At 41.0% G+C, this 27,963-nt stretch overlaps 2 protein-coding genes and 1 long non-coding RNA gene across 5 annotated transcripts in view; 1 reads left to right on the forward strand and 2 right to left on the reverse strand.

Annotated features, from left to right (window-relative positions):
• Positions 1 to 11,642, reverse strand: part of LOC135349760 (Golgi-specific brefeldin A-resistance guanine nucleotide exchange factor 1-like) — a 20,452-nt gene extending 8,810 nt beyond the window's left edge. For 2 of the 3 annotated variants that reach the window (XM_064548401.1, XM_064548477.1), the window contains exons 1-20: positions 11,516 to 11,642; positions 11,226 to 11,333; positions 10,536 to 10,734; positions 10,268 to 10,331; positions 9,664 to 9,827; positions 9,474 to 9,595; positions 8,953 to 9,254; positions 8,521 to 8,656; positions 7,960 to 8,058; positions 7,302 to 7,397; positions 6,569 to 6,670; positions 6,004 to 6,127; positions 5,622 to 5,746; positions 5,369 to 5,571; positions 4,622 to 4,745; positions 3,369 to 3,500; positions 2,247 to 2,329; positions 1,951 to 2,014; positions 1,005 to 1,177; positions 271 to 370 (exon numbers count right to left, since the gene is read on the reverse strand). In XM_064548401.1, coding sequence (XP_064404471.1) covers positions 271 to 370; positions 1,005 to 1,177; positions 1,951 to 2,014; positions 2,247 to 2,329; positions 3,369 to 3,500; positions 4,622 to 4,745; positions 5,369 to 5,571; positions 5,622 to 5,746; positions 6,004 to 6,127; positions 6,569 to 6,670; positions 7,302 to 7,397; positions 7,960 to 8,058; positions 8,521 to 8,656; positions 8,953 to 9,254; positions 9,474 to 9,595; positions 9,664 to 9,827; positions 10,268 to 10,331; positions 10,536 to 10,734; positions 11,226 to 11,324 — 2,511 coding nt within the window. In that variant the 5' untranslated portion in view covers positions 11,325 to 11,333; positions 11,516 to 11,642. The remainder of the gene's footprint in view (positions 1 to 270; positions 371 to 1,004; positions 1,178 to 1,950; positions 2,015 to 2,246; positions 2,330 to 3,368; positions 3,501 to 4,621; positions 4,746 to 5,368; positions 5,572 to 5,621; positions 5,747 to 6,003; positions 6,128 to 6,568; positions 6,671 to 7,301; positions 7,398 to 7,959; positions 8,059 to 8,520; positions 8,657 to 8,952; positions 9,255 to 9,473; positions 9,596 to 9,663; positions 9,828 to 10,267; positions 10,332 to 10,535; positions 10,735 to 11,225; positions 11,334 to 11,515) is intronic. The other variant, XM_064548552.1, reaches the window with a different exon arrangement.
• A 7,483-nt stretch (positions 11,643 to 19,125) lies between these two features.
• LOC135333989 (uncharacterized) lies at positions 19,126 to 19,778 on the forward strand. The gene is made up of 3 exons (XR_010394155.1): positions 19,126 to 19,276; positions 19,471 to 19,540; positions 19,610 to 19,778. It is a non-coding gene; the product is annotated as an uncharacterized LOC135333989 (long non-coding RNA).
• A 2,535-nt stretch (positions 19,779 to 22,313) lies between these two features.
• The window catches only part of LOC135332524 (uncharacterized), a 37,148-nt gene continuing 31,498 nt past the window's right edge, over positions 22,314 to 27,963 (reverse strand). Inside the window, exons 15-18 of the mRNA XM_064527723.1 lie at positions 26,624 to 27,660; positions 26,406 to 26,536; positions 22,596 to 22,772; positions 22,314 to 22,496 (exon numbers count right to left, since the gene is read on the reverse strand). The gene's annotated coding sequence lies outside the window, so the exon portion shown is untranslated. The remainder of the gene's footprint in view (positions 22,497 to 22,595; positions 22,773 to 26,405; positions 26,537 to 26,623; positions 27,661 to 27,963) is intronic.

Consider the following 27,963-nt stretch of genomic DNA (forward strand, 5'->3'; position numbering starts at 1 on the left):
AGATCTATGCAGTGAATGTACATGTACGACCATTCAACTCGAGACTAAAGTACATATTCTAATGTTGTTATAACTTTGTCATAGTTTACTCAAATGGATTCCTTGTTAAAAAGTGTGGAAAATGCTATTAAGGTGATATGCTCCAAACAGTCCTTTCAAGAAATCTTTGGCATAGTTAACCACATAAAGAAAGCATTCTAGACTACGTCCAGAGGGTTTGTGAGGATGCTGGCTGCAACAGCTGAGATCACTCCACAACCCTCCTCTCACCTCATGAGTGTGCAGTAGAGTGGTGAACTTGCAGAGTGAGATGATGAGGTTATCAAACACTTCCCTCAGTTCATAGCGAGCAGCCACACAAGCGCACTTACTACACACAGGGAGAGAGGAGGGGAATACAGTACTGGGTAACATGAAGAGAACACCTTCAGCTGTATTACATAGTTACTCTATATTGTGCAGTATTCACAATAATACAAATAACAGCTTCAGTTGTATGATGTACATACATGTACTTAAAAATGCCACCTTGGACGTCTAAGCATGCAGGAAGGGGTTAGATAATAATGGAGTGTTACTGACACTTTCTCTCCTGCACAACTTAGTGGAAGTTAGTAATAATCAATAGACATGTACATGTACGTGTATCATTATAAGTAGGGCATCACACACATGTACTAATTGGCCTTAATTATGCATTATTCTGAGGAAGGATATGGTGACAGCATATGGTGGACAGAGGAAGTTTGATTATTGATTACCCAATGATCAATACTGTAGGTTTAATACTGTAGGTTATGGTGACAGAGGCAGTTTGATTACTAGTGCATTTGTATGGAAGTGAGTCAATAAGAAAATTGGCAGGAAATGCACATGCAGCTGATTAAAAGACTGTTCTTGAAAATCAAATCTTATGATCAATACTGTAGGTTTTTGAGCTTAAATAGTGTGCCATCAATCATTCCTAACAGGATATTTGCCACACACACATACCGCCTCCTCACCTGAATCCAGCGATGGCTTTGTCCACAATTGCTCGAGCTTCAGCATTATCAAATACAAAGGAGAGTGCTGCCACAGTTGGTCCCCATGACAACAGAAATAGGTCGTGATCAAATAGGTCGTCTGTTACCGAGAGGAACGTACCCTCGTCACTAGCTGAGCGATGAATAAGCACCTGTGAGGGTGAGTGTAGTGTACATGTACATGTATCTCAGATTTCAGGCTAAAACACACACAAGAACTTTGAACCTTGAATTTTTAAACTTTAGTTGCCAAAGCGTCTCTGTGCTAGACTGAAACTGACTAGACTGTTTGTTTTTGTTGCGATTTCCTGCTGCTTACGATTACTGGTTCAAGAATGATGAGAAACATGAAATTAACTTGGTATGGCCTTAGGGACATGAATTTATTCAACAAACTTCCTATAACAAATGAATTACATGTAGCTGTACGGTGCTTCAATTAACTAGATTATCAACTTGTAAACAGATGTGTGTCAATAGAAGCCAACATACATGTAAGCAATGGTCTAACTATGTTTGATTGATTGAATCATTATTCTAGTTGCGCAACTAGAATAATGATTGAAACAATCAAACATAGTTAGACCATTGCTTATGTTGGCTTCTATTGACACACATCTGTTTACAAGTTGATAATCTAGTTAATTGAAGCACCGTACATTGGTAGCCTCGTTCCCAGTATTGTTCAAGTGTAAAACCAACATGGTTGTTGTTCATTAATTTTATTTTTGATTGTACTATTCGCCCATGTACACTTCCAAGGACTGTATACAAAACACAATCATAACAAGAAATGGGACCCACTGTCATGTTGTGTGTGGTTGCCTAATATTAAAATGCTTGCCTATACTTCTTCAAGTGAATGATGGGACCACCTCATTTTTGAGTGTTGTGTGTGTGTGTGTGTGTGTGTGGGGGGGGTTACCTTCCACTGGTAATTCTCCTTGACTGTTCCTGTGTGTTCGTCCGGCATTATGATTTCCTCTTCTCTGTGTGGGCGTGAGTGTGATTTATTTTCAGGAAAAGTGTTTAAGTCCAAACAAAGGATTTGTATTGTACCTTATACACACACAGGCAGTCACATTCCACACTGTCACTAGTAGTACATGTACTATGCGTAGCACAGTAGATTGTCGTATACACAAGCTCTCTATACACTACACACACACACACACCCACACGCACACGCACACACATACACACATACACACACACACTTACTTTATTTTGTGGTAGACTGAAATGAGAAACTCTCGTGGGAAGTCTAGTTTGTTGTTGGTCTTGCGTTGGTTACGCACAAACTCCTACACACAAACAGGGAAGATCTGCTAATGAGATAATAGTACCCTAGTGACCAGTCTACTACATGTACGCCTGTACAAGTAACATTCTTTGTTTTGCTTTAACTCCCACGTACAACAGCCCTGGTAAATTGCAAAAAAAATACTTGAGGTATAGGCCAGGCTAATCACCTCTTAGGCTAATCGTACTTGAGGTATAGGCCAGGCTAATCACCTCTTAGGCTAATCGTACTTGAGGTATAGGCCAGGCTAATCACCTCTTAGGCTAATCACCTCTTAGGCTAATCGTACTTGAGGTATAGGCCAGGCTAATCACCTCTTAGGCTAATCGTACTTGAGGTATAGGCCAGGCTAATCACCTCTTAGGCTAATCGTACTTGAGGTATAGGCCAGGCTAATCACCTCTTAGGCTAATCGTACTTGAGGTATAGGCCAGGCTAATCACCTCTTAGGCTAATCACCTCTTAGGCTAATCGTACTTGAGGTATAGGCCAGGCTAATCACCTCTTAGGCTAATCATACTTGAGGTATAGGCCAGGCTAATCACCTCTTAGGCTAATTGTACTTGAGGTATAGGCCAGGCTAATCACCTCTTAGGCTAATCGTACTTGAGGTATAGGCCAGGCTAATCACCTCTTAGGCTAATCGTACTTGAGGTATAGGCCAGGCTAATCACCTCTTAGGCTAATCGTACTTGAGGTATAGGCCAGGCTAATCACCTCTTAGGCTAATCGTACTTGAGGTATAGGCCAGGCTAATCACCTCTTAGGCTAATCAGCTGCTAACTTCACTACATGAAGATAATAGACAGTTAGACCAATAGAGGCAGTGGGTTATGGGCTTGATATGTTGTCATAATTGGATTTCGACCATTGTTACTATAGTTACACCTGACCAGGGTTACACCAGACTGAGGGTTACACCTGACCAGGGTTACACAGACTGAGGGTTACACCTGACAGAGGGTTATAAATGAATGTATCTATAAATGAATGTATCTTCGAATATATACAATGTAATATAAATAAAATTATGTACTTACGTCGATAGTCATTTTCTTCTTGATTTGTTTGCTATGAAGATCAGTGTTGAGCATCATGATAGCGTAGGTGAGCACATGTACTGCATCTCTGTTAGCAAACTGCCTACCCAGGTCACTGTCAGCATTAGAGTCCTGCATGTGATGGGTGTGTGTGTGTGTGTGTGTGTGTGTGTGATCATGTACATGTCTGTATGTGACACAGTGCATTATACAGTACACACTTATGACATGCAGGTATCACAATCCCCATTGGCTAAGGTCATACGATTAATACCATTTTACTTAGTCTTGTGTATACGCATTTCAATCATCTGCACTTTTTTGGTACCTCGAGGTACCGTATATGTTCTGAACAGAAAAAAATTATAATTTTCCGGGTAAAATTGGAAATATTTTTATAGAGCATGCGAAGTGTCCGGCAAGCAGCTGCATGCGAGCTAGCTAAGTTTAATAGAACAGTGTGCGACTGAATAGTTGCACTAGCTATCTAAAACTAGCTACTCAAAGCTATCTAACTGCAGCACTCCAAGTCTTACTTGCCGTCTATGAATGTAACTCAACTTTAAAGTATTGTCCGGATATTAGAACAAATGTAATATTAAAGCATTGGAGTGGCCGTTGTATTAGAACAACGAAAATTGCCTAAAAGAGTGTCTGGGATAATTAGAAGTGTATGTATGTCTTCTAATTTATCGGTACGACGTCCAAGCACTAATTTCATATTTCAAATGTTGCAGTTAGAGGAAAGTGTAGATGATTGAAAAACATAATTATACAGACTTAGTTGTGTGTGTAATAAAAAAAGTGTGCTGAATCAATATTCAAGAGTATATAATCATAATCATGCTCGCGTACAAATACTCATGGGGGCATGTATACGACACCAAATGCGCCCTTGGCGTCAGTAATGTGCATTCCTTTCATTTGATGATATGTACAGGTATGGAGATATACTCCACACATGTACTAGCTGCTATAATAATAATAATCTCAATGAAAATCTCTACATAATTATATCCACCCCCAACCTCCACTGCAAACTCTTGGGGTTTGTAGTGCATTCATGCACTCCTGATATTAGCAACTGGGTTTTTTGTAAGAGAACACAGACAGGCACATCTCTCGACTTGGCTCGTACATGTAGACAACACAACACATTATAACCCCCCGTGCATGTAATAAACAACTATGGCTACATGCATGTACACATACCCAGCGCCACTGTTACTAGCCCCACCCCCTTCATAACTCACGAGCCAGTGTTGTGAGAATGACTCCAGTATTCTCTCCACGACGGGGGATTCCCCCAACAGCCTGAAGCTCTCTAGGAAGACCCTCAGAGCATCCACCAGAGCCACACCATGCACTGGGATACGCCTGTAGAGGGAGAGACAGTCACACAGAGTTGAGCTGATTGTGGCTAGCTAGTTTAGTAAATGGTCTTTTTCCAACTACATGTACATGTAATTATGACTTGGATATGTCCAATTAGCTCATAATTATGACCAGAGGCGACTAGGGACACTAAAAGGAATAACAAGAATTTAATTTGAAAGTTATAAGTGTTTTTTCACTGTGATGACAATGAAAATGAAGCAATTAAACATGTTGTTGCCGATTTGTGTTATAGTTATACTATGGTTCTAGGGATTTATGGCAGTAAACCCACTGTTTAGAAAGTTTCCACATGATTTAGACCCTCACTGTGTTCGGGATACTACAACCAGCCCTTTGGGCTTCTAAATCATGTAGAAACTTCCTAAACAGTGTCTAACTATTATTTATCCACCTGGCCATATCCTAGCAGCTGCATGAAAACAGGATATATGCTGTCTCGATTATTGTTTTTACTTAACCCCCATTCACCAACCTTTTCAAATCACAAATCACGATTGTAATTATTGCTAAGTCACTTCTTTATTACACAACACACACCTACTAGACACTACAATACAATCACCGCCCCCTCATTTACTACAGTACAAGCCCCGCCCCCTCACCTGACAAAGGCGTGCAAAATGTCCGTGTTCTTCCTCTCGCCCACGTACTCTCCAATGCGTGCTTTAACAAGCCCTGGATTATCCAATAGGAACCCTGCAACTTCGTTAGGGTTCAAAGGTGAATGGAGCACCCCCTGCTCAAGGAGAAAGGCCACACCCACTTTTGGCTTCTTGTTAAACTGCTCAGTAGCGGCCAAAATTAACTGTAAGGAACACAAAATACACAATAAATACGTGCAAAATTAAAAATTACTTTTTTCTGCTGTCTTATTTTAAGCAGTTCTTTGGGACGAGGCATCACACTTCTCACACCCTCACAGCTTCTTGTGTCGTCAGTGAGTGGGTGTGGTCTATCTTCCCCCAGATCAACTTGATTATCTGAGAGCCCAAAAAATGTAGTCACACCCACGAAAGCACATAAACTACAATCTTCTGTTTTTACCTACATGTATCATTCCTAAGATCTTTACATAACCTGTATACTAACCCAGCTCAGTGTTTAGCCTCACAATGACAACAAAACTCAAACACATAAGCCCAAATGCCCAAACGTAGACTGCCCAAGAAGGCCCAAACACAACTGCCCAGACTATACATTAGTGGGTGTACAGTGCCATAGTAATAATTAGAGATACCTGGTTTTGATTGGTCGTCTTGGTTAGTCACATGACCATTCTCTAGTCTGTCGTTGATGGCGAGTAGAGCGTCCAATGAGAGGAGGTGTGTGGGGAACAAGGCTCCTTGTGAGGGAAAGCAGTTCTGTGTGTGTGTGGGTGTGTGGTGTGAGGAGGTGTGTGTGGGGTGTGTGTGGTGGAGCTTGGTCATAATTTCAACAGAGTGGCTAATTTAAATGCAAAATAGCTTCATCAGATGGTATGGTTTTAGTATTCACGAAGACTACATAATTATGATAAGACCACATGCTAACAAAACAAGCTAGCCTAGACTACATTCTAATAGGTGGCCTAGACCACATTCTAATAGGTGGCCTAGACCACATTCTAATAGGCGATAGCCTCACCACATTCCAACAAACCCCATAGGCTAATCAAGCTAGCCCAGACCACGTGCTAACAGAGCCCATAGGGATGGGGTAATAACACCACCAGAGGAGATTGGACATGTGTGCATAGATCACTACAAGTGCAGTACATTGGCCTGGACGTAATAATTAGCATGACAGTAATGTGGAGGTGGTACCTTGGAGAGTGTTTTAGTGAGTGTCTCAAACACGTTGGAGCAATACAGGCTGCAGTCAAAGTTGACGTAGAGCTCAGCAGTGAAGTGGGGCAAATGACACAACTGTGTGTGAGTGCGTGTGTGTGTGTGTGTGTGTGTGTATGTGTGTGTATGTGTGTATGGGTGTGTATGTGTGTGTATGTGTGTATACACAAGAGTAATGGCTACCCAGGTGCAATAGAAGACTTCCATGCAATTTTTGCAAATTGGGCAACTGAAAATATAGGGTGGAGGTTTGGGGGCTTAGATCAATTCTGGCATAATTTCAGCTCATAGTACTATGTAGCTATTACATGATTGTAGTGTTAGGTGCACAGAATAGCTGTTTAAAACTAAACTGACTACCACCTCAGCTTCTATAAGTCTGTGTCCATTCTAAATAAAATTCAGGAGGGGGCGAAATACTCTCCTTGCCCCCCCCCTCAATGCAGGCTTGGCTATTATTTATAACATGGACACCAACAACAATGTCTACCCACTGTATACAGACACAGCACCCTGTTGGCTTCGACTGTACACACTGCGCTGTGTCTTGATACAGTGGGTGGACTCAACATTGTTAATGTCCGTGTATAATAGGAAAAATGTCCCCTAATGCTTGTAAATTACATGGGAAAAGCTGGTCACAGCAAACAAGTGCAATTTAGAACAGCATTGTCTGCAGCCACCATCAATGGCTGACACCTCCCCCTACCTGAACTATACACTCGAGAGCAAGTTCCTTCTTATCGTAGGTCAGCCTAGAGCCACTCTCTGAAGCTGCCAGCTCCATCAGTCGAGTCATGAACACCTGTGAGGGTGTGTGTGTGTGTGGGCGTGTGTGAATGTGAGGGTGTGTGTGTTTGGAAAAGGGTTAAGCACTTCACTGAAGGACACAATAATTACATAATATATTTCCAGTCTTCAGAGGAGCACCAATTCGTCATTGCCGTTTCGGTCCCTTTAACTTCCTGACCTGTTTTGTAGCTGAATAGTCTAGCTATAGGTAAAATTAAAACGACGCGACAATTTCTAGTTCTTTCTTTTATCTTTTCCATTCTTAGTTCTGTCTCTTTAATTTTAATACTATGGCGATTGTGTTTAGGCTCATGTGATTCCATTATCTGGTATCATCTTACTTCAGGCGTTTTGTGGTTTGTAGCTACATGTACAATCAGGTAGGACCTTTGTAGTGACAATGTGGACCTACCGTTCACGGTTGGACTCAAAATCTCAAATAAATGCCAGTGCGTACGCGAGAGACCAGCAACCAATCATATTAAATACTACTAGAGAGCGAAAAAAGTTGTGAAATGATTTTCCCTTGGGCTCATACATACAGTACATGTGGTAAGAGGGTGTAGTTGGTTCACCTCTAGTTGCAGCTTGAGGTCTGGCCTGCACGACTGAAAGAGGAGGTAGCAACACTTTAGAGTGCGGCTGAACAGGAGAAAGCTTTCGCTGGACAACAACTGTGGAGTGGGCGTGTGTGAGTGTGTGAGAATAATCATCATGTGTGCATGGGCAGACCAACAGTGGCTGTATTATAGAGGGTGGCCTGCTAACACAGGTCCAAACACATGCTATGGAGACTTTGGGACCATTAACCTGGCTGTATTTATTATAGAGGGTGGCCTGCTAACACAGGTCCAAACACATGCTATGGAGAGTTAGGGGAGCATTAACCTGGCTGTATTATAGAGGGTGGCCTGCTAACACAGGTCCAAACACATGCTATGGAGACTTAGGGGACCATTAACCTGACCGGGTAACCTGCTTTTACTATATTATAGGGACACCATAATAGACAAGCTTCACCGTACATATAATAGTTAACCAATTTCCTCGGTTTACTTGTATCTCGACTCTAGAAATCTTATTATTGAGTAAATTAATTATAACACTGCACTGTAATAGCGCACACATGTACGTACATTTAACAGGAACTTGCAGAGACTGTCCTGCACTAGGGCAGTGAGGGACGAGTACTGGCACAAGTGGGTGGAGCCTCTCTCTATCGCCACGGTGACAAGATTAAGTCCAATAGCCACTATGGGCTCAGAGTTATTTCTGTAAGTGAATTGGGTAAAGATCATCAATATAATAAACAAAAATTGCTAACAGCAATATCACTTGTGTTGGTGGGAGCTCATGTGGTGTTACTGGTACGTGTTCCTTTTGATAGGCTTTTCAAAAGTTACTAAATGTATTCTTTAGATTTAAAATTGGACACTAATTCCCGATTTCAATTGTCGACCATCACAGAGAAATTAAATCACTATAAAAAATGTTTTTTATGATTTGGATTACAGGAAAGAACGTACACACACCTACACACCTCACACACCTCACACACTAGCCCTCACTTTTCTGAAGTGTTGATAATGGATGTGAGAAATCGAAGCAGTTCTTTAACACAAGGTAGTCCGTATGGACACAGTGCTCCTGGTTTGTGACGATGGGGTGCTATGGCAACGTTAGTTACACCCCCGTCATGTGACACCTCCTCCAGATCATGTGACTCTTCTTCCGTGTCATGTGATACATCTTCGAGCGCCTGATCACTAGGGGCTTCCCCCTCATCTAGTACGATAATGTCATCAGGGGATTCTCCGTCCAGCTCAGGGGATTCCCCTCTGTCATCCATCACTGGGATGTGAGACAGCGTCTGGAGGTAGGAAAGACAACTAGAAGAGCAAAACAGCACTTGGTTGGATACAAATTCATTGTACTAGTTCTACTGTGCATGACATAATATTATAATTATGTACGAAAGGGAGAAGCACAAATAATATACCAACTACGTAATATCAATACAATAAGTCCAAAATACTGTTATCCCCCACACTCACACTCCACACACCCACACACATCTCCGCCCACTCACCTGGTCTATAACACTGCCTGCATCGTCGATGCTGTGAGCCTCTTCACTGAACTCTGGTAGTCGTGAGAATAGCAGTGCTACCATGGCAACCAACGTACTCTCAGCCTGACAACGGAGGAGCTCTACAGCAATAATAAAATAAAATAAAAATAAAAAATTGATTATAATTATTAACAATGACCACACCCACCAGTTAGTCGCATTTCAAAGCAGATTCTGAAGCATGATTGCATAACTTCGCAGACACTCTCGTTGCTAAGCAACCGACCAGCGGGAGACAGGAGTAACGTGCGTAACACCTCGAGTATCTTCATGAGAACCACCTCGTCATTAGCTGGGTTGGTACCTACAAACCTGCACAGGGGGTGTGGCTAATTACTGTGGTACCTACAAACCTGCACAGGGGGTGTGGCTAATTACTGTGGTACCTACAAACCTACACAGGGGGTGTGGCTAATTACTGTGGTACCTACAAACCTGCACAGGGGGTGTGGCTAATTACTGTGGCACATGTACAGAATGTTTTGTGAGAATGCGAGCAAGAATAAAATCGTACAAATCAATAGGTTACCACCCTCCACTGTGTGTGTGGTGTGGTGGTGTGTGTGTGTGTGGGGGGGGGGGGAGTGTGCGGTGTGTGTGGTGTGGGGGAGGCTATACAAGTACTTACATCACAATCCTTGCCAGAACACAAAGGTTAGGTAATATAGGATTTGCTAATTTGGTTCATTTGAAAGGTTTTTCACCAGAAAAATATTCTAGTAATAATTATGGCTGCTCTAGTGATTAGTTACCTTGCGTGAGTGACGGCTTCTGATAGGCTCTCTACTCCACTGGGGGCGGATGAGTGGGCGGGATCTATGTGGGGGTCATCATAACATCAGTCAATCAACATGTGACAACACAGTTTCAAAAAGGAAGTAACAAAAATTATTGGTGTAAACTATCAGTAATCAGGCTGTAGGTACGTGTAGATCACGATGCACTGTACAACTATTCTGAACAGCTCTATATGCTCACACCTACACTCCCCTCACACACCACACACACGCCCACACGTACCAATAAGACCATAAGCGAGGAACTTGTCCAGAGCTGCTATGGCTCTCCCTGTGACAGGCCCTGTGGTGTCATCACTCTGAATGATGGCACAGAATGGAGCGATGAAGGCACACACGTCCAGTCCAGAGAGACAGTGAGTGTGATGAAGAGTGGACTGCAGCTGATACAGGGACTGGATGAGAGGGTCTTGGTTGTCCTCCTGTAGCAGAGGGACGCGTGTAACTACGAGAACAGGTGTTGTCAACAGCAGTGTAACTTAACTGGTTTACGCCATTAACGGCATCTCCTATTGTATTAGCAATTAGAAATGGGGATCAGTAACTAAATTAAGCATTTAGCAGAGAGAGTGTTTGCACTATACATGACTGTATTATAGACAACACACACAATGACAATACAATCATTGTAACAAGACACTACATGTACCAGTCCATGCATACACACTAGTACACACTGTAGCACATGACACACACATGACCAAAAACATTACACAACCGAACAGTCTCTCCATAGGGAAACAGGCCACAAATCTGAGAAATGCACTAGAGGGAAAGACGACCAACCTCATCGATCATCTTGTCTTTCATACAACATAGGATTGAATGGATTTTGGGTCGTGTATTAATTACAAAAGTTTATTCCGGTATTTTCAAGTATAAGTACAAGTCTAGTAGATCTAGAGTGACTCACTGTTCTAACATGACCTGACCAATGGCCGCCGCGTCGTATGGCCGAGAGCAACTGAGACACCTCCCCCTGCACTACACACACTCCACCACGAGCACTCATCACAACAACCTGTGTGGGCGTGTGTGCATGGTGTGGGTGGGTGTGTAACAAACAACATAATAATGTCCGATGCCATATTGAATACTATAGCTTTGTCCTTAATTAACGTTTAATTGTAGCTGTAACAACACACTTCTTGTAAGTATATAAGTATAACCACTCTCTCATGATCAGGTTCACACAACCCTTACCTATATATATCTAGATCTCCAGTGACTGTGAATATACACTCAGCTACACAAGGCACCACGTTGTATACGTCTTTGATGGTTTGGTAAAGACATTCCACTCACCATTTATAGAGGTCTTAGATCCGCCCACTTCCTCAGTCATAATTATGGACAAGGGTCATTAAAGTAGAAAACTAGAATAGAATATTAATTTTGATCCTAGCCCAGATGTAAAATGGGACACATGAAATTATAAAGGACATGCATGCTACAAGTTAGACTCTTATTTCTCTTTCTTTATTTGCTGTGATCCTGGTCCATATAATTATATAGTGATATTGCATGCATGGACCACTCAAACCTTCAATGTTCTCAGCATGCATCCCTAGACTAGTCTATATAATTAATATTGCTATACTGTTAGCCAGCTTCCATGCTCATTTCATTGATATTTTCCATCATTATTCATATCACACTTTTATCCAACATGAACTGCTACAAAAATAATTTTACTATGAAAATGAAGACTACATTCATATTGAAATAAAATTTAAACATGATATAGACTGTTCCGAGTCCATTCCAGAGGCTCCTGCAGGTTCTGTGGAGAGCTTGGTACCAGCATGGGGCCACTCACACTTGGAGCAGGAACACCATCTGCAGTACAGTATACATGTAAATATGACCTTGACTTTTATATAATTATAAGTGATAATAATGGTGATTCCACATTATGTAATCAGTGAGGGCACTGATTCTCTGAATATGCACATTACAAAAATCAGTAATTACTGCATGTGTGTAGGTGTTTTGTGTACATAATATACAATAGGTATAGTGCAATTCAGCATAAACTTCCAAAATGTTGTTTTACAATCAGACATATAACTCAGCAATGAATTACTAAGGCCATTATTCAACTATGCAGGTCAACTAAGAGGTGGTGGGCCTACATTTTGTATGAATTCAATTTTCATGAATACACTTAACGCCTCACTAATCGATGGATTGATTGAAGGTATGCACTGGGTAGTTAAACAAGTGCAGTCTGTTGGTTGCATAATTCACTAAAGCAATTACCAGGACCACATTGTTGATTCTCTGGCAGCTCTGAGCACTCAAACCACCTCACTGCTTCTGTGCCAGTGGGACATTGTGAGCACTGAGCACACTGTATGCTGCCATCACGGCACATTGTTGATTCTCTGGCAGCTCTGAGCACTCAAACCACCTCACTGCTTTTGTGCCAGGGGGACATTGTGAGCACTGAGCACACTGTATGCTGCCATCACGGCACATTGTTGATTCTCTGACAGCTCTGAGCACTCAAACCACCTCACTGCTTCTGTGCCAGTGGGACATTGTGAGCACTGAGCACACTGTATGCTGCCATCACGGCACATTGTTGATTCTCTGGCAGCTCTGAGCACTCAAACCACCTCACTGCTTTTGTGCCAGGGGGACATTGTGAGCACTGAGCACACTGTATGCTGCCATCACGGCACATTGTTGATTCTCTGGCAGCTCTGAGCACTCAAACCACCTCACTGCTTTTGTGCCAGGGGGACATTGTGAGCACTGAGCACACTGTATTACAGTGTGCTCAGTATGCTGCCATCAGATTTTGCTTCAAAAGGATTCAACTCCTCCCCCGCTCAATTTTACAACACCAAATTTGTTATGCATGCCTTACATTCCATTGCAAACCATTCTATGTTCATATATTTTGAAAATGTCAATGTAGTGAACCGCAAGTCACTTTTAGGGGTTTTTCCTATAAATGGCTTCTAGTCAATCACTGTACACACAGACATCAAAACTTCATATAGCATTATAAGTGGATGAAGAAAATGTGTATGTTCACAAATTTTGCGCAGATGGTACAGAGAACGAGTTCTGACATAGTTTAGGAGTGGGCGTGGCCTAACATTCGTTTAAACCAACCTTTTGTGCCATTTTTAACGCCTTCCATAAGTTATTTTTTTCAGAAATAAGCCCCTACACTCCTACACTCCTAATAATGTAAGTAATCACTAATGAGCCTTCAATGAAGCTGTTGTAGAATACTCCATTTTGGAGTGCAAATACAATTTTGGAAGTTTATGCTGAATTGCACTATATGGACAAATTGAACAATGCTAGTATGTGCATATTATAAAAACTATGGTTACATGGCCCATTGAGCACATAATCAAGTACACCCTCTGCTTGAACATGTACATGTATAGCAGTATACCACTTACACCTCAAGGCACACACACACACACACACAGGTATTCTCCCCATATGCTGACTCTGATTCCCCGCCGAATGTATGATTATAATCTACAGGACTGACCTGTTATACTGTTACAACCAAATATAATGTCAGTCCTGTGGACTGTTATTCATAACGGCCTAGTCAAAAATGGTGATTTTGCTCTGTTTTGCTGCTTTTGCTGACGTAGACAATGATATTCATTGATTCGTGACATCAAATTTACATTACTACGCATCAAAAACCAAGAAAATCAGCTAAAATCACCATTTCAGAGACTGCATGGTCTAGCTCCTGTAAGTTAGTACAGTGAAAAGTATACTATTGTAGTACATGCTCCTCAAAAATCAGACCTTAACTAGCATAAACTCAATGCCTAACACATTTGCTACTATAAATTGTGTGTTGTTGCACTGTACATGTACATGTAAATATGACCTTGACTTTAACACAAGCGATAATTATGGTAAATGTAATCACAAAACTAGTTCCCTCAACTCTTTGTTCTCTAGACAATAAATTTAACAGAACCACAGGGATATAAATTGTAAATTGTAGCATATTGCATGACTGTAATGATATACACTACTGTACCGATTACAGAACCACAAGCCAATAGACTTACCACAGTACAAAACAACTCTGGAGTGAGTGGGATGCTATCAGCTGCCAGCATATAATTATGATGTACAAGCTAGCCCTACTACAAAACCAGCCAATAGACTTACCACAGTTAACAACTGGAGTGAGTGGGATGCTACTCAAACACATGACTAATCAGATTTGCTGAATCTGTGCTTGAAATATTTGCCATTCACTATACTAACACCTAGGTTACAGTGACTTTGGCACGTGGTATGTCACTGTGGCTACAGTATACACTGTACACCGTTGTGTATGGCTGTGGTACACGTACAAAGAGTTGCTATACAGTTTTAGTAGTCCCTTTTACACTTTCTATATGCGTCGAATTAGTAAACTGCTTGCTGTTCGGTACTTGTACACAGTAGGGCGCTACGATTTTCAGGGAGTTTGTTTAACCCTATAATGCCAGAACCACTGACAATGGTGTAAGTGCAGGTATTCTGTACCATTGCTTAATGCAAATCAGTTCACTTGGACACAGTAGGGCCAGACACATGCTATAGGTAGTCTTTAGCCCTGGCAATAATTATCCAGGTATTCTTCCCGATGCTGACTACATAGTTAGGTGCACTTTGCAATTAAAAATGAGATTAAAATGAAACATGTCATGGTGACAATACGAAGCAAATCGGAAATATGAAAGGCATTATAAATATTAGTTAGACTAATCCATAATTTATACATGTAGCCTACGTATTTTCCTCACCTTGCAGAGTAAGTTTGATCCTCTGACCCTGGTCTCCTCCACACTGTCTGAGCAGGGGAGGTCAGCCAACAGCCGAGTCAGCATGGGGAAGAATACCTGTGTGTGTGTGTGTGTGTGTGTGGTGTGTGTGTGTGTGTGGTGTGTACAGTGTGTGGTGTGTGGTGTGTGTGTGTGTGTGTGTGTGTGTGTGTGTGTGTGTGTGTGTGTGTGTGTACAGTGTGTGTGGGTGGGTGTACAGTGTGTGGTGTGTGTGTACAGTGTGTGGTGTGTGTGTACAGTGTGTGTGTGTGTGTGTGTACAGTGTGTGTGGGTGGGTGTACAGTGTGTGGTGTGTGTGTGTGGACTATAATAGACTAATTATGATCTCGTAGAATAGTACACAGAGCCATATAGTTGTGGCTTCAACCATAGATTGAAGAGCTATGCTTCAACTAAACACTAATTAAATGTGGTTGGTCCCACATTGTCTTAGTGGTTTAATTTTGTAAGTGTTGTAGCAGAGGTTACTAACCTCAGGTGGATCAGCTGGTATCTGTAACCACACTGGTAAATACAATGTAGTAGCGAATTTCGACCCAGACTCTGTTTTGATACATAATTATTGAGAAATGTTCTGATACACATTGAGTATATAACCACAGTCTCCCACCAGACTAACTAGGGTGTGTTTACAGGATTTTGAAGTAGAGGGGGAAAAGGCATGCTTTGAAAAGTCACTGGAACATTTGCTGGTTAATTATTATTTCAATAATCTGTTAGTATGTAACAATGCCGGCTATGGACACTCAGTCATACAACTAGTACCTGAATGCAAATTTTAGGGGGGGAATTGGAGCCAGAGGGGGATATATTCCCCCTTTCCCCACCCCCTGACCCTATCACCTCTTGGAAGCAGGCTAGCCACTCTCCTGCAGTCAGTACCTGGAGCTCATGTGCTAGTAGCGCTCGTTGTAGGTACGTTATGGCAGTCTGTCTAACAGTACGACGACCATCACAACACATCCGAGCCATACCTGAACAAGTAAATGGCTAACCAACTCTGAATCAACATTATTCATTTGCTATGATACAGAAGGCAATGAGGCACTACATCTTACATGTAATGGAATTTGCAGGTTGGAAACACACTGATCAAGATAGTGTCACGGCTCACAATAGTGTAGCTATGTGTGTGTGTGTGTGTGGGGGGGGGGGTTGTGTGTGTCTAAGTGAGTAATTTTTGACAGCAAGTATTTTAAGGCGAAAATGCATATTTAATGTACAAGTTGCAATAATGATTGTACAACAATTATAATAGCGAATTCAAGAAAAATTAGACCCTCGCTATACAGTAGTCTAAGCAATCTCTATAATTATAACTATTGCACACACACACATGTACCTAAGTGGTCAGTAATCTAATAGCCAGTCGGAGCAATGAGATCACACCCCTCTCCAGCATTTAACCATGGGAACCCGCTGTGAGGATTATATCCAGAGAGATGAGTGGACATGTCATCCCAGAACAGTAAGAGGTGGAATTATTTGATCAGCACACACACATATGCAGCCCATTTTGATTATATTCATGGCTATAATAGACCCCTACAAAGGCTATAATGTTTAGTCTTGGGGAATCCCCTTAAAGCTCAAAAGGTAAGTACAGAAGTTGTTTTTGTAGTATATGGTTGAAATGAATCATATGGGATGGCACTCAACATGTTTCTTATACCTCCAAAACAAAATTAATGTTCAGGGTACTTTTATCAAGGGTTCAAAACTGTTTTTATAAGACATTCTAATCAAAGCCAAGCGGTGGCTCTAAGGCTAAATTTAGATAATGCCATGTATAGAGTAGAATGGTGCAGGAAGCAGGAAATAAACTGCAAGGGGAAGAGAGTTATAAAAAAAATGCTAATTTGGCGCAAGCAATTGCGAATTAAACATTATTAAAAATAGTAGTCAGAAATAGCCATATATAGCTATATAGTATTGAAAGAGCTATTAAAAGTAGTTACTTGTAGTCAGAAACAGCCATATATATAGCTATTGAAAGTAGCTAGTATAGTCAGAAATAACCACATGAAGTAGTCAGAAACAGTCATTATAGCTATTAAAAGTAGTTACTTGTAGTCAGAAACAGCCATAGCTATTGAAAGTAGTAGTCAGAAACAGCTATTATAGTTACTTGTAGTCAGATCTAGAAACAGCCATAAGATATTGAAGCCATATACATTTATAGCTATTGAAAGTAGTAGTTAGAAACAGCCATAATTATAAAAGTATAGTTACTTGTAGTCAGAAACAGCCGTAGCAATTTAAAGTATAGTTATATACTTGTAGTCAGAAACAGCCATATATAGCTATTAAAAGTAGTTACTTGTAGTCAGAAACAGCCATAGCTATTAAAAATAGTAGTCAGAAATAGCCATATAGCTATAGTATTGAAAGTAGCTAGTATAGTCAGAAATAGCCATAATTATAGCTAGTATTGAAAGAGCTATTAAAAGTAGTTACAGTAGACTCTCGCTATTCCGGCTCTCTGAAATGCGGCCACCTCGATATACCGGCCATTTGGTTTGGCACGGAATGCTAGCTATAATATTTTTTCTACACAAAACTCGACCTGAAGTACGGCCACTCGCTATTCCATTTACCGGCCAGTGCTGGCTGTCCCAAATAACGTTTTCAATGTAATTTTATATGTGTAGTACGGCCGGATATGATGTTTTGGGTGTGGTTTAGTAAATAAAATTGGATTACACTTAAATAGAGAGCAGAATGATTCATTATCTTTCATTATCCTCGAGACAAGAACTGCAATCAGTGATTAGATTCGAGGTAAGGTCTTTTTTAAGCCGCGGCTAATTATCTGAAGTACGGCCACCTCGCTATTCCGGCCAAGCTGCATGGTCCCAAGGGTGGCCGGATTAACGAGAGTCTACTGTACTTGTAGTTTAGAAACAGCCATATATAGCTATTGAAAGAAGTAGTTTCTGACTACAAGTAACTACTTTTAATAGCTATAGTGGTTGTTTCTGACTATAATGCCGAAGATATGCTGTTATACTGTTATACCACAAGACACTTTTTTTATATTATTTACTAACAAAGGATGCTATAAGAAATGGTGCATGGGGCCTAAAAATGACATATTTGCGAGTAGGAAGTTATGTGAAACGTATCGTCATGTTGACAAAACAAAGAACAATTGTAACCTATAAGCAGTAATTATTAGTAACACTAGATCCATGGAGTGTCTACTCACCTTGCAGTGTAAGTTTGACCCTCTAACCCTGGTCTCCTCTACACTAGCCCTGTCTGAGCAGGGGAGGTCAGCCAACAGCCGAGTCTGTGTGGGTGTGGGGATGTGTGTGTGCGTGTGTGTGTGTGTGGATCCTATTCGCAATGCTCAATCTCACTCAGTTGAAATTGTAATCAAAATTCCCAATTACTAACCTCTTAATCTAAAGGGGAGGACTAGCTTCTGATGAAATCCAGAATTAACACTTTTATGGAGTGTAAGTTTTGGAGACTATTAGTTTGTTTCGTGGACGGATTTTTTTTTAGTAAGCTTCAATCTGAACGCCTGCAAGGGAGGAATGGAAGGTTTGCTTGAATATATACAACATTGCATGAGAAATATCACACACGATTATATGGAAAGCACCTAGATAGGACTACCTTTTGTGCAACTCTTTCCAGGCATGTACGTATATGCATGGATAACCAATTCAAAAAAAATAATTACACGTATATACCTGAACTCTTGAGGTTACTTAATACTTGCAACTCTAAAACCCACCACAGAATTGCTCAGACTCATTAACTTGGTGACAATATCTGTGCATCAGGACACTCAAGTCCTGGTGCTCTGCAAAACTATGTAGCTAGCTTACACTACTGTACCGCAATAATCCATCTATAGGAATTGAGTGGGCGTTGCCTGAACTAGTCTTACAGTGATTCGCACACTCTGATAAATAGCCTAGCTTAGCGCTTGTGGTCATCAAACTCGCTATAGCTGCATGCACTGATCATGCAGGTCACCCAGACTAGCTGCTGCATGAAGTCTGCAATAGCTCACAGAGACTACCTGAGTGTAGAGAGAGCTCCTCCATGCCCTCTGCATCAAGAGAGCAACAATCCACAGTGCAGGCAACTAGTTGGCATCAGAGTTGCTCCATGCTGTCAGGTCAGTCAGTGCATGCTCAATTGTAGTCTATATATGCAGTATACTCTCTCTAGACGCTAGCTGCATGGAAGCATACATTTGCATATTATAATAATAATCTAGCATATAATCATCTGATAGCAACTATTTTTTATAGTCTTATAAACAGCATACACAATTCATTGACTGAGTCTATCTATAAATCTGCATTGTAGGAACGACAGCATGAGCCTGAGCCTGAGCCTGATCCGGAACCTCTCCAGTCTGTATTATATGTCCAACAAGGTAAAAGTAAATTTGTTTGTACCAAATAACCTGCATGTGTGATCACACATTTATTGTTTTGTCTCACAGATGTATCTCTGGACTCTACTCCGCACAACTACACCCTCAGAAGAGTTGTGACAGGCCTCACAGTGAGAGTGGATTTCAAACAACACTGTACGCACTGACGTTGACCAGCTTTGTTTCCATGTAGAACTCGTGCTCATGCATCATCAATCCTCAATCTGTTATCCGATCTTTTCCTGTGTGATATAATTGTTCTCTGTTTTGTAGAGTTTGTAATATAAAAATAAAAAGTTATTTTTTAACTTACTTATTCTCCACTGCACCGACCACAAGTTGCTCTACAAAGAACATCGAAACCTCATGACCAGGTTGCGGGAAGAAACCCATGCATCGTGGTTAATTGTGTGCTATGTTGCTTAGCAACAATGACAATAGCACACAATTAACAGCTATATAGGTTACAAGTATATACATCATCCCTATATAGTGTACTGCATGTTTGACATAGCTACTTGCGCCAACTTGCTACAATTAATTCTTGAACACAGAGAGAAGGGGGGTTATTGATTGTGAAAAATAAACAATCATTATTTTGTTGATCAACCAGCAAAGAGACATAATATCATTGCCATGGTTACTGCCTTGTTGCGTCTGTTAACTTGCTATTAATCAAAGAACACTGCCTCCAATCATCTTAGTCATTATCAAAAGAAAGCTCTTACTACAGTGCAATAGAAACCAAGTGGATATTTAGGGCTGCTATCACGTATTTGTACAGTAGGCATACAAATTATAAATTTTCACATTTTTTGAGTATTTTTTCAATAAAATAAAGTTGCTGTAATCAGACCTAGAATGAGTTCATACCAAATATTACCTTGTTTATAGTAGATCTCACTAATAAGGGCTTTCTTTTGATACCAATATAACTTTCTACAACTTGGTATTGGAAGCAGCAATATTATTCAAAACTATTGGTTAAGGTAAGTCGGATTTGGTCTCAGTTAACGCACATACTAAAATAGTAACCATGGTAATAATGTTATAATTATCTGAAAGGTATATTCGTGTTTACAATACATTTTGGAAAAAGTAAGTGTAATAATTGACAAGATTTTTTTACAAAAAATACCGGGTAGTTTTTTTATAGTACTGCCCTTTGCAGGTCACTTGGAAGTTTGGAGCAAATAGTAAATTGCAAAAAACCACTTGAGATAAGTGTAACAGTTTACACAAGTAAACCACAATACTATAGAACAAGGGACCCAGGCCAGTTTAAATTTTGGAACAGAAGATTCAAATCTTTATGTGGATATAATAAATTATTTACTGATTCAGTCCGTATCCTAGGTGATGTCCAGTAATTATATTATATAATTACTTCCCCCAGGCACTATTCTTATAATCTACTTCCTCAGCAGATTTGAATTGATATGATGCATCTTGACAAAATTTGGTACATTGCACGCAATAAAATTCAAAAATGTTGTGTAAGCTTGGCAGTATTGAACTGAACTAGCTGAAGCCTGTAGCTATAGTCAAATTCTTGCTCTGTGCTTTCTCAGTAGTCAAGGCTGTGGCTCAGAAGTAGAGGATTACAAGTAGACTGTGGTGTTGTTGACAATAACAGACTAGTTCAGAGCTACAGTACAGGTAGCTAGCTAGCTAGCTAGCTACATGTACAAACCTTGCAGCTGCATTTAGTGGTGGGCGGGTCTGGTCAAAGTTTATGCATGGCTTCCAGCTAGCTGAACCTAGCTAGCTCATGTAGCTCCACAGTAGTACTGCTAGTTCTATGCCTGTAACTGTTCTAACTGCATAATTCTGAGGCTGTGAGAGCAAGTTTGACTGTCTCCACTGATGTTCAAATGACTGTTTTGCTGTTTTTGCAGTAAATAAATCAGTTGTTGACTGGTTGCCTAGTAATTATGGTTTATAAACAACCTCAGCCTCGGGCTGCTCAGCCTCGGGCTGCGCCCTCGGCATTGGTTGTTTATAAGCCATAATTACTAGTCAACCAGTCAATAACTATAACTTATAGTATATACCTTAGTACAGTTTTCAGCATAAACTACTATAGTTGGGTAACCATGAAAAACTTATCCTTATCAAGAGGAGTTAAGTGGCGTACTATGTCATTGTGGCAGAGAATTGGAGACTGGTTTTCAGCAGCAGTCTGTTTTCCAGTCACAATGCATTATCAACCAAAGTTGTAAAGAATTACTACAGCTCCATATCTGTGGGTGAGCTATGAATATTTATAGGGGTGTCCAAGAGAACCTACTGCCCTTAGTTATGGCTTCAACATCTGGCTAGGTTTCTAAGGGCACAAGATAGCAGGGATTACTGCATGGTCATGTAATCATCCAGCCTCAAACCAGCAGGGTAATGTGGGTATTGTTCTCAGGCTGTTATCAGAGCACTGGCATCTGTGCCTTGGGGCCAAATAATTACCCAACTAGTAGTTTATGCTGAATACTGTACTATAGGTATACCACATAAAGATCTGTTCCAAAATTTAAACTGGGTCCCTTGCTCTATAGTATTGTGGTTTACTTGTGTAAACTGTTACACTTATCTCAAGTGGTTTTTTGCAATTTACTATTTGCTCCAAACTTTCAAGTGAGCTGCAAAGGGCAGTACACTTTTTCTTGATTTTCAAGAAAAAACGGCCTTAACCTACCTAGCTGAGTTATGTGTTCATACGATTGTACGTGTTTATGTGTTTCTGAAACATAAACTTTGTATTTACTGCAATTGCTATGAAAACACAGACTCGTAATAATTATTGTGTACAATTTTATGCCGTCTCTTAGGGCTATATAGACTGTTCTGAATCCATTCCAGAGGCTCCTATACAGGTCTTCTGATACAGCCTCAGGGTATTGGTATATCTTGTGCTTGGTACCAGATCAGAATGGGACCACTCACACTTGGAACAGCGGAACACCTGCATACAAAAAACCATAATACGTACGGTCTCTTAGTACTTCAATAGCTATGCATGGCTGTTTTTGACCTTGATCACAAGATATATAATTATATGTACCATTGCGTGTTGCAGTAGGACCAGACATAATAGCCATACGTAATATCAGGGAGTCTGTTTAGCCCACTGACTAAGTTGTTGAGGTGTAGGAACTGGTCCATATAGTCGAGTGTATGGTCAGCCATAGATCATTGAAGGTAGGTAGGAGGGAGAGAACTGTAAGTGCTGGAGAAACACCTGTGTGTGTGGTGTGTGTGTGTGTGTGTGTGTGTGTGTGTGTGTGTGTGTGTGTGTGTGAGTGTGTGTGTGTGTGTGTGAGTGTGTGTGTGTGTGTGTGTGTGTGTGTGTGTGTGTGTGTGTGTGTGTGTGTTGGAGGGTTGTGTGTGTGTGTGTGTGTGTGTGTGTGTGTGTGTGTGTGTGTGTGTGTGGGCAGACAACAAATAATAAATTATTATAGCACATTGCAAAACAAAACAGATTTGTTTGAAGAGAAGATCGCCATGTCCCACCTCGCTGACTACTTCCCTTATAACGGTATAATTTAATTATAATTTTGTTTGCTCTGTACCAAGGCGGCTGTATTATTTTGTACAGTTGATTGCTAGTATGTGGTGTGATGGCTAGTACAGTGTGGTTTGTTACTATGCATACATTTAAGGAAGCCATTCATTAACCCACTGCACGACTACGATTTCTGTAAAAGATGGTGAACCAACATAACAGAGTGATCATGCAGTGAAATTAAGTATAAACATGCAGCTGATAATTATATTCAAGTAACCATTCCAATCTCATCAGAATTAATTGGTTTTCAGTTTACAAATTTATTGTTTATAACCTAAGGTTGTGAAAAGTGGACCACATGAACTAAGGGCAGTGACTTCATGTCGAAACCAGATTCCTCGACTGAGCCCGAAACGAGAGGCCCAGCCACATAAGGCGCAATGCCAGAGGGCATAGACCCAACGCCACAGACTCAGCCCCGTACTCAAGGAGTACGTGTGGTTGGAGGGGTTGAAACAAAAAAAATAAATTGTGAGAAACTGCCTTATCTGACCGTAGAATTGGGTAACCACCTCATTAAATATTGCTTATAAAAATTGACAAAATATTAATGGTTGCAGGAATGACTCTTACTGTTGTAGTTAATTAGCTGTCTATTGGTAGGCTTCTTTTATATATTCAGACATCATAGAAAACACACAGACACAAACCACGAAAGGCAAACAGAGCCCGGCCTTGAGAGCCGAGAATGATGGGTTAAAGAGTCTTTAACGGTGCACCAACACTCCCCATTCATCTATTGCATTCAGAACAACTAGTATACTGAATAATTGGATCAGGTGGCTTATACGGCACCGGATGTGCACCGGATGTGGAAACGCCATAATTTTTGTTATTTTCCCTAAGCTAACCCGAACCTCTCCCCCTTCAAAATTACATCCGGTGCCGTATATGCCACCTGATCCGAATAATTATTGTAAGCTATTCACTTGGGGCCATGCTGATTGTAAGCTATATTCACATTTGAGGTGATGCTGACATAAAGTATAAAACTTATCTTAGACTTAATATTGGCTGCTGTAATACTTCAACTTAGCTTGTGCATGGCTGTGTACTTGTGTAAACTAAATCTGAACTTAGGGACGTTTAATTTATAAGGACAGGCCTGTATTGTCTGGGCCAGGTTTTGTAGTGGTAGTATCTGATAATGGGGATGCATGGGTCTATGTGGTTCTTCTATAGGTGGCAAGCACAAAACAATCATTAACTTCTAATTTTGGTTCTTAGAATTAGCACAAGGCATTAGTCAAAATAAATAGGTAGTGTGTGTGTGTGTGTGTGTGTGTGTTGTGTGTGTTGTGTGTGTGTGTGTGTGTGTGTGTGTGTGTGTGTGTGTGTGTGTGCATGCGTGGTGTGGTGTGTGTGTGTGTGTGCGTGCGTGTGTGCGTGTGTGCGTGCGCGTGTGTGTGTGTGGTGTGTGTGTGTGTGTGTGGTGTGTGTGTGTGTGTGTGTGTGTGTGTGTGTGTTGTGTGTGTGTGTGTGTGTGGTGTGTGTGTGTGTGTGTGTGTGTGTGTGTGTGTGTGTGTGTGCGTGCGTGGTGTGGTGTGTGTGTGTGTGTGTGTGCGTGCGCGCGTGTGTGTGTGGTGTGTGTGTGTGTGTGGTGTGTGTGTGTGTGTGTGTGTGTGTGTGTGTGTGTGTGTGTGTGTGTGTGGTGTGTGTGTGTGTGTGTGTGTGTGTGTGTGTGTGTGTGTGTGTGTGTGTGTGTGTGTGTGTGTGTGTGTGTGTGTGTGTGTGTGTGTGTGTGTGTGTGTGTGTGTGTGTGTGTGTGTGTGTGTGTGTGTGTGTGTGTGTGTGTGTGTGTGGTGTGTGTGTGCGTGCGCGTGTGTGTGTGTGGTGTGTGTGTGTGTGTGTGTGTGTGTGTGTGTGTGTGTGTGTGTGTGTGTGTGTGTGTGTGTGTGTGTGTGTGTGGTGTGTGTGTGTGTGTGCGTGCGCGTGCGCGTGCGCGTGTGCGGTGTGTGTGTGTGTGTGTGTGTGTGTGTGTGTGTGTGTGTGTGTGTGTGTGTGTGTGTGTGTGTGTGTGTGTGTGTGTGTGTGTGTGTGTGTGTGTCAATTATTAATCACTCACTTAAAATAATCAAAAAACAAAAATACTTTAAGTGTACAGAGCCTATAATTATGATAAACATGCATGGCACACGTTTTCACAACTGATTAAACTGAAAGCGGTTTTAATGCTGTGCCCAGGAACTTATACTTTCCACACACACACACACGCCCACTCACTCACTTAGGCTAGTACTGAGAGGAGAAGTAGACTCGACACTGCCACGGAAACAGTTGCCCCGATGATATATTTAGTTGGGTATGGCCATTTTTGGACTCATGAAGTATATTTAGGAAATAATCCCACTTGTTCTTGCGTCTGTTGCTATGGAGATGGTGTCTTTAGCCAAGAGACGATTACTTGAATCTGATTGGCTGCTATTAACAGTATCAGAGATCCCTTGTGACCAATAAGTTAAACATGTTCTTTATATAGTGACTCGGGGATAGCTTCGTACTGTGTGTGTGGGTGTGTGTGCGTGGGTGTGTGTGCGTGTGTGTGTGGGGGGGTGATTGCACATTCCATTCAGAATGTTAGGCCTACTTACTAAAACCTGACATGGGCTAATTTTGCTTTTAGTGCAAGCTAGGTCATACAGTAGTGATTCTCTGAATAAACATTTGCACCTATGAACATACGAAATCACATAATTATTCCCTCTATTTAGGCCAATTCCTAGAGTGAGCATTATAACTAGTCTTAGAAGTGGGTGGACTGTAGCTAGGCAACACATGCAGGGATATGATTATAAGGTATAAGGTATCTTAATTACTGTGTGTACGTGTTTTGACAGGATGTATGCACCTAGCTTGCACTTGTATAGCTAGGTAGGTTATGAAGGGACCACAGGAACTTGGGTATTACCGGCTGTCAACATACATACCAAAAATTCAACGTCCATACAATTAATGGCTGCTGCATGAAACAGCTGCAGGAAACAGCTAAGTGCAGCTTTGCAGCTCTTTCTCACTCGAAGTACACAGCTGTTAGATAAATGTGGTAGATTGCAGGTTATTATAGTTGACCAACATTGTTGAGTGATGTTGTGCCAGACTGATGTGCACTGCCAGTTAAACCACTAATCACCAATATAGGGTAGTCTCCTGACCAACATTGTGTGCCCCACACTAAAATGCAAGTTAAACCATGGATAGAATAATAATTATTTGGTAAATATTACCAACATTGCATGTTGAGTGATGTACCTGGTTACAACAATAGGGTGTTCAACTAGCTATAGTCATACACCCTGACTCTCTCACCTCTTGGAAGCAGGCTAGCCACTCTCCTGCAGTCAGTGCCTGGAGCTTATGTGCTAGTAACACTCGTTGTAGGTACTTTATGGCAGTCTGTCTAACAGTACGAGGTCCATCACAACACATCTGAGCCATACCTACAATGAGGGGGGGATATTGAAATTGAAATGCATAACTGTACAAACAAGAGTTCATTTGGCATGCAACACAAGAATTAAACGTACACTGTTCCACGTGCTGTCAAAAGCAACATTGGATGTACTAACCAACTCTCAGTTATATAGGCTAGTGTACCTGGGGTTCATCACATTTAGCAGTCACTGTACGAATGTAGGGTGGGAGCTATTATTATATACAGTGTACATTGCAAATGGATTATGGAATTAATGGTTACTACTACCACAAACTTGTGCTGGGTGCACACTGCACCCAGCTTATAAAACTGACCCGAGAGGAATGTACTGGAGTCTGCCTGCATTCATGCCATTCCTTGTGCTCTTCTGCCCTCCACAGTGATAAGGTGTGTAACCCCGTCACTAACCTATTTATAACTAAGTACTACTATAGCACAAAATTAATACTCATTTATTGTAACCACATAATCAAGCAACCTTACTGTGTAGCAGCGAGCTACACACCTTGTAACAAAAGTCTCCACGCCACCTACCACAACAGTATCCCAGGCTCTCCCATGCAAGGTTTGTTTGAATACAGCATTGAGAAGTATCACACATGATGATTTATATAAAGGCCATAATTATCTATTAAGGAGCATTAATCAACAGGTAAATTATGCTAAGACCCCCAAAATTTACCTCAAACTATTCGCAAACATATTCACATGGAACACTGTAACCATACCTTATATAAACATATTCACATGGAACACTGTAACCTATATATAAACGGGTACTAATTTTAGTGAATTTGTAATTAACGCTAAATTAAGTACGCGCTAATTGAATCTTATTAAAAATGTTTTCCCTTTTCTAATGAAAATGTACTTTTGAGAGTATGTCAAGCTAGTCCTTTTTCATCTGTATCTGACTCCAAACTTTCTCATACTTTTACATGTGGTTTAATTGATAAGTGTTGAGCAGTGGTTCATTTGGCTGCCTGTGATTACATTCCGTGACTCTTCTTCTGTGTCATGTGATCCATCTTCAAGCGGCTGATCACTAGGGACTTCCCCCTTATCTGGTACGATGATGTCATCAGGGGATTCCCCTCTGTCTTCCATCACTGGGATATGAGACAGTGTCTGGAAGTAGGAAAAGACAACTAGAAGAGCAAAAATAGAACTGGTACATTAACTTTAACAGCAAGATGACATCATGCTAGTTCTACTGTGCATGACATAAATATACCTATAAAGGGGAGGGGGGCTACAGCATAAAGATACCAACTACGTATACAAATAGTCCATACTGTATACCATCCATACTTTCAAATTACTACCATTCTCACTTAAAGATGCTAATCATTCACAAGGTTGTGATACAGTACTTTTGTGTAACTTGGCTGTAACCACAGTTACGGCCCTTTGCTGCTCACTTGGAAGTTT

Source organism: Halichondria panicea, chromosome 1 (assembly GCF_963675165.1).
Source record: "Halichondria panicea chromosome 1, odHalPani1.1, whole genome shotgun sequence".
In the NCBI taxonomy this organism is placed as follows: domain Eukaryota; kingdom Metazoa; phylum Porifera; class Demospongiae; order Suberitida; family Halichondriidae; genus Halichondria; species Halichondria panicea.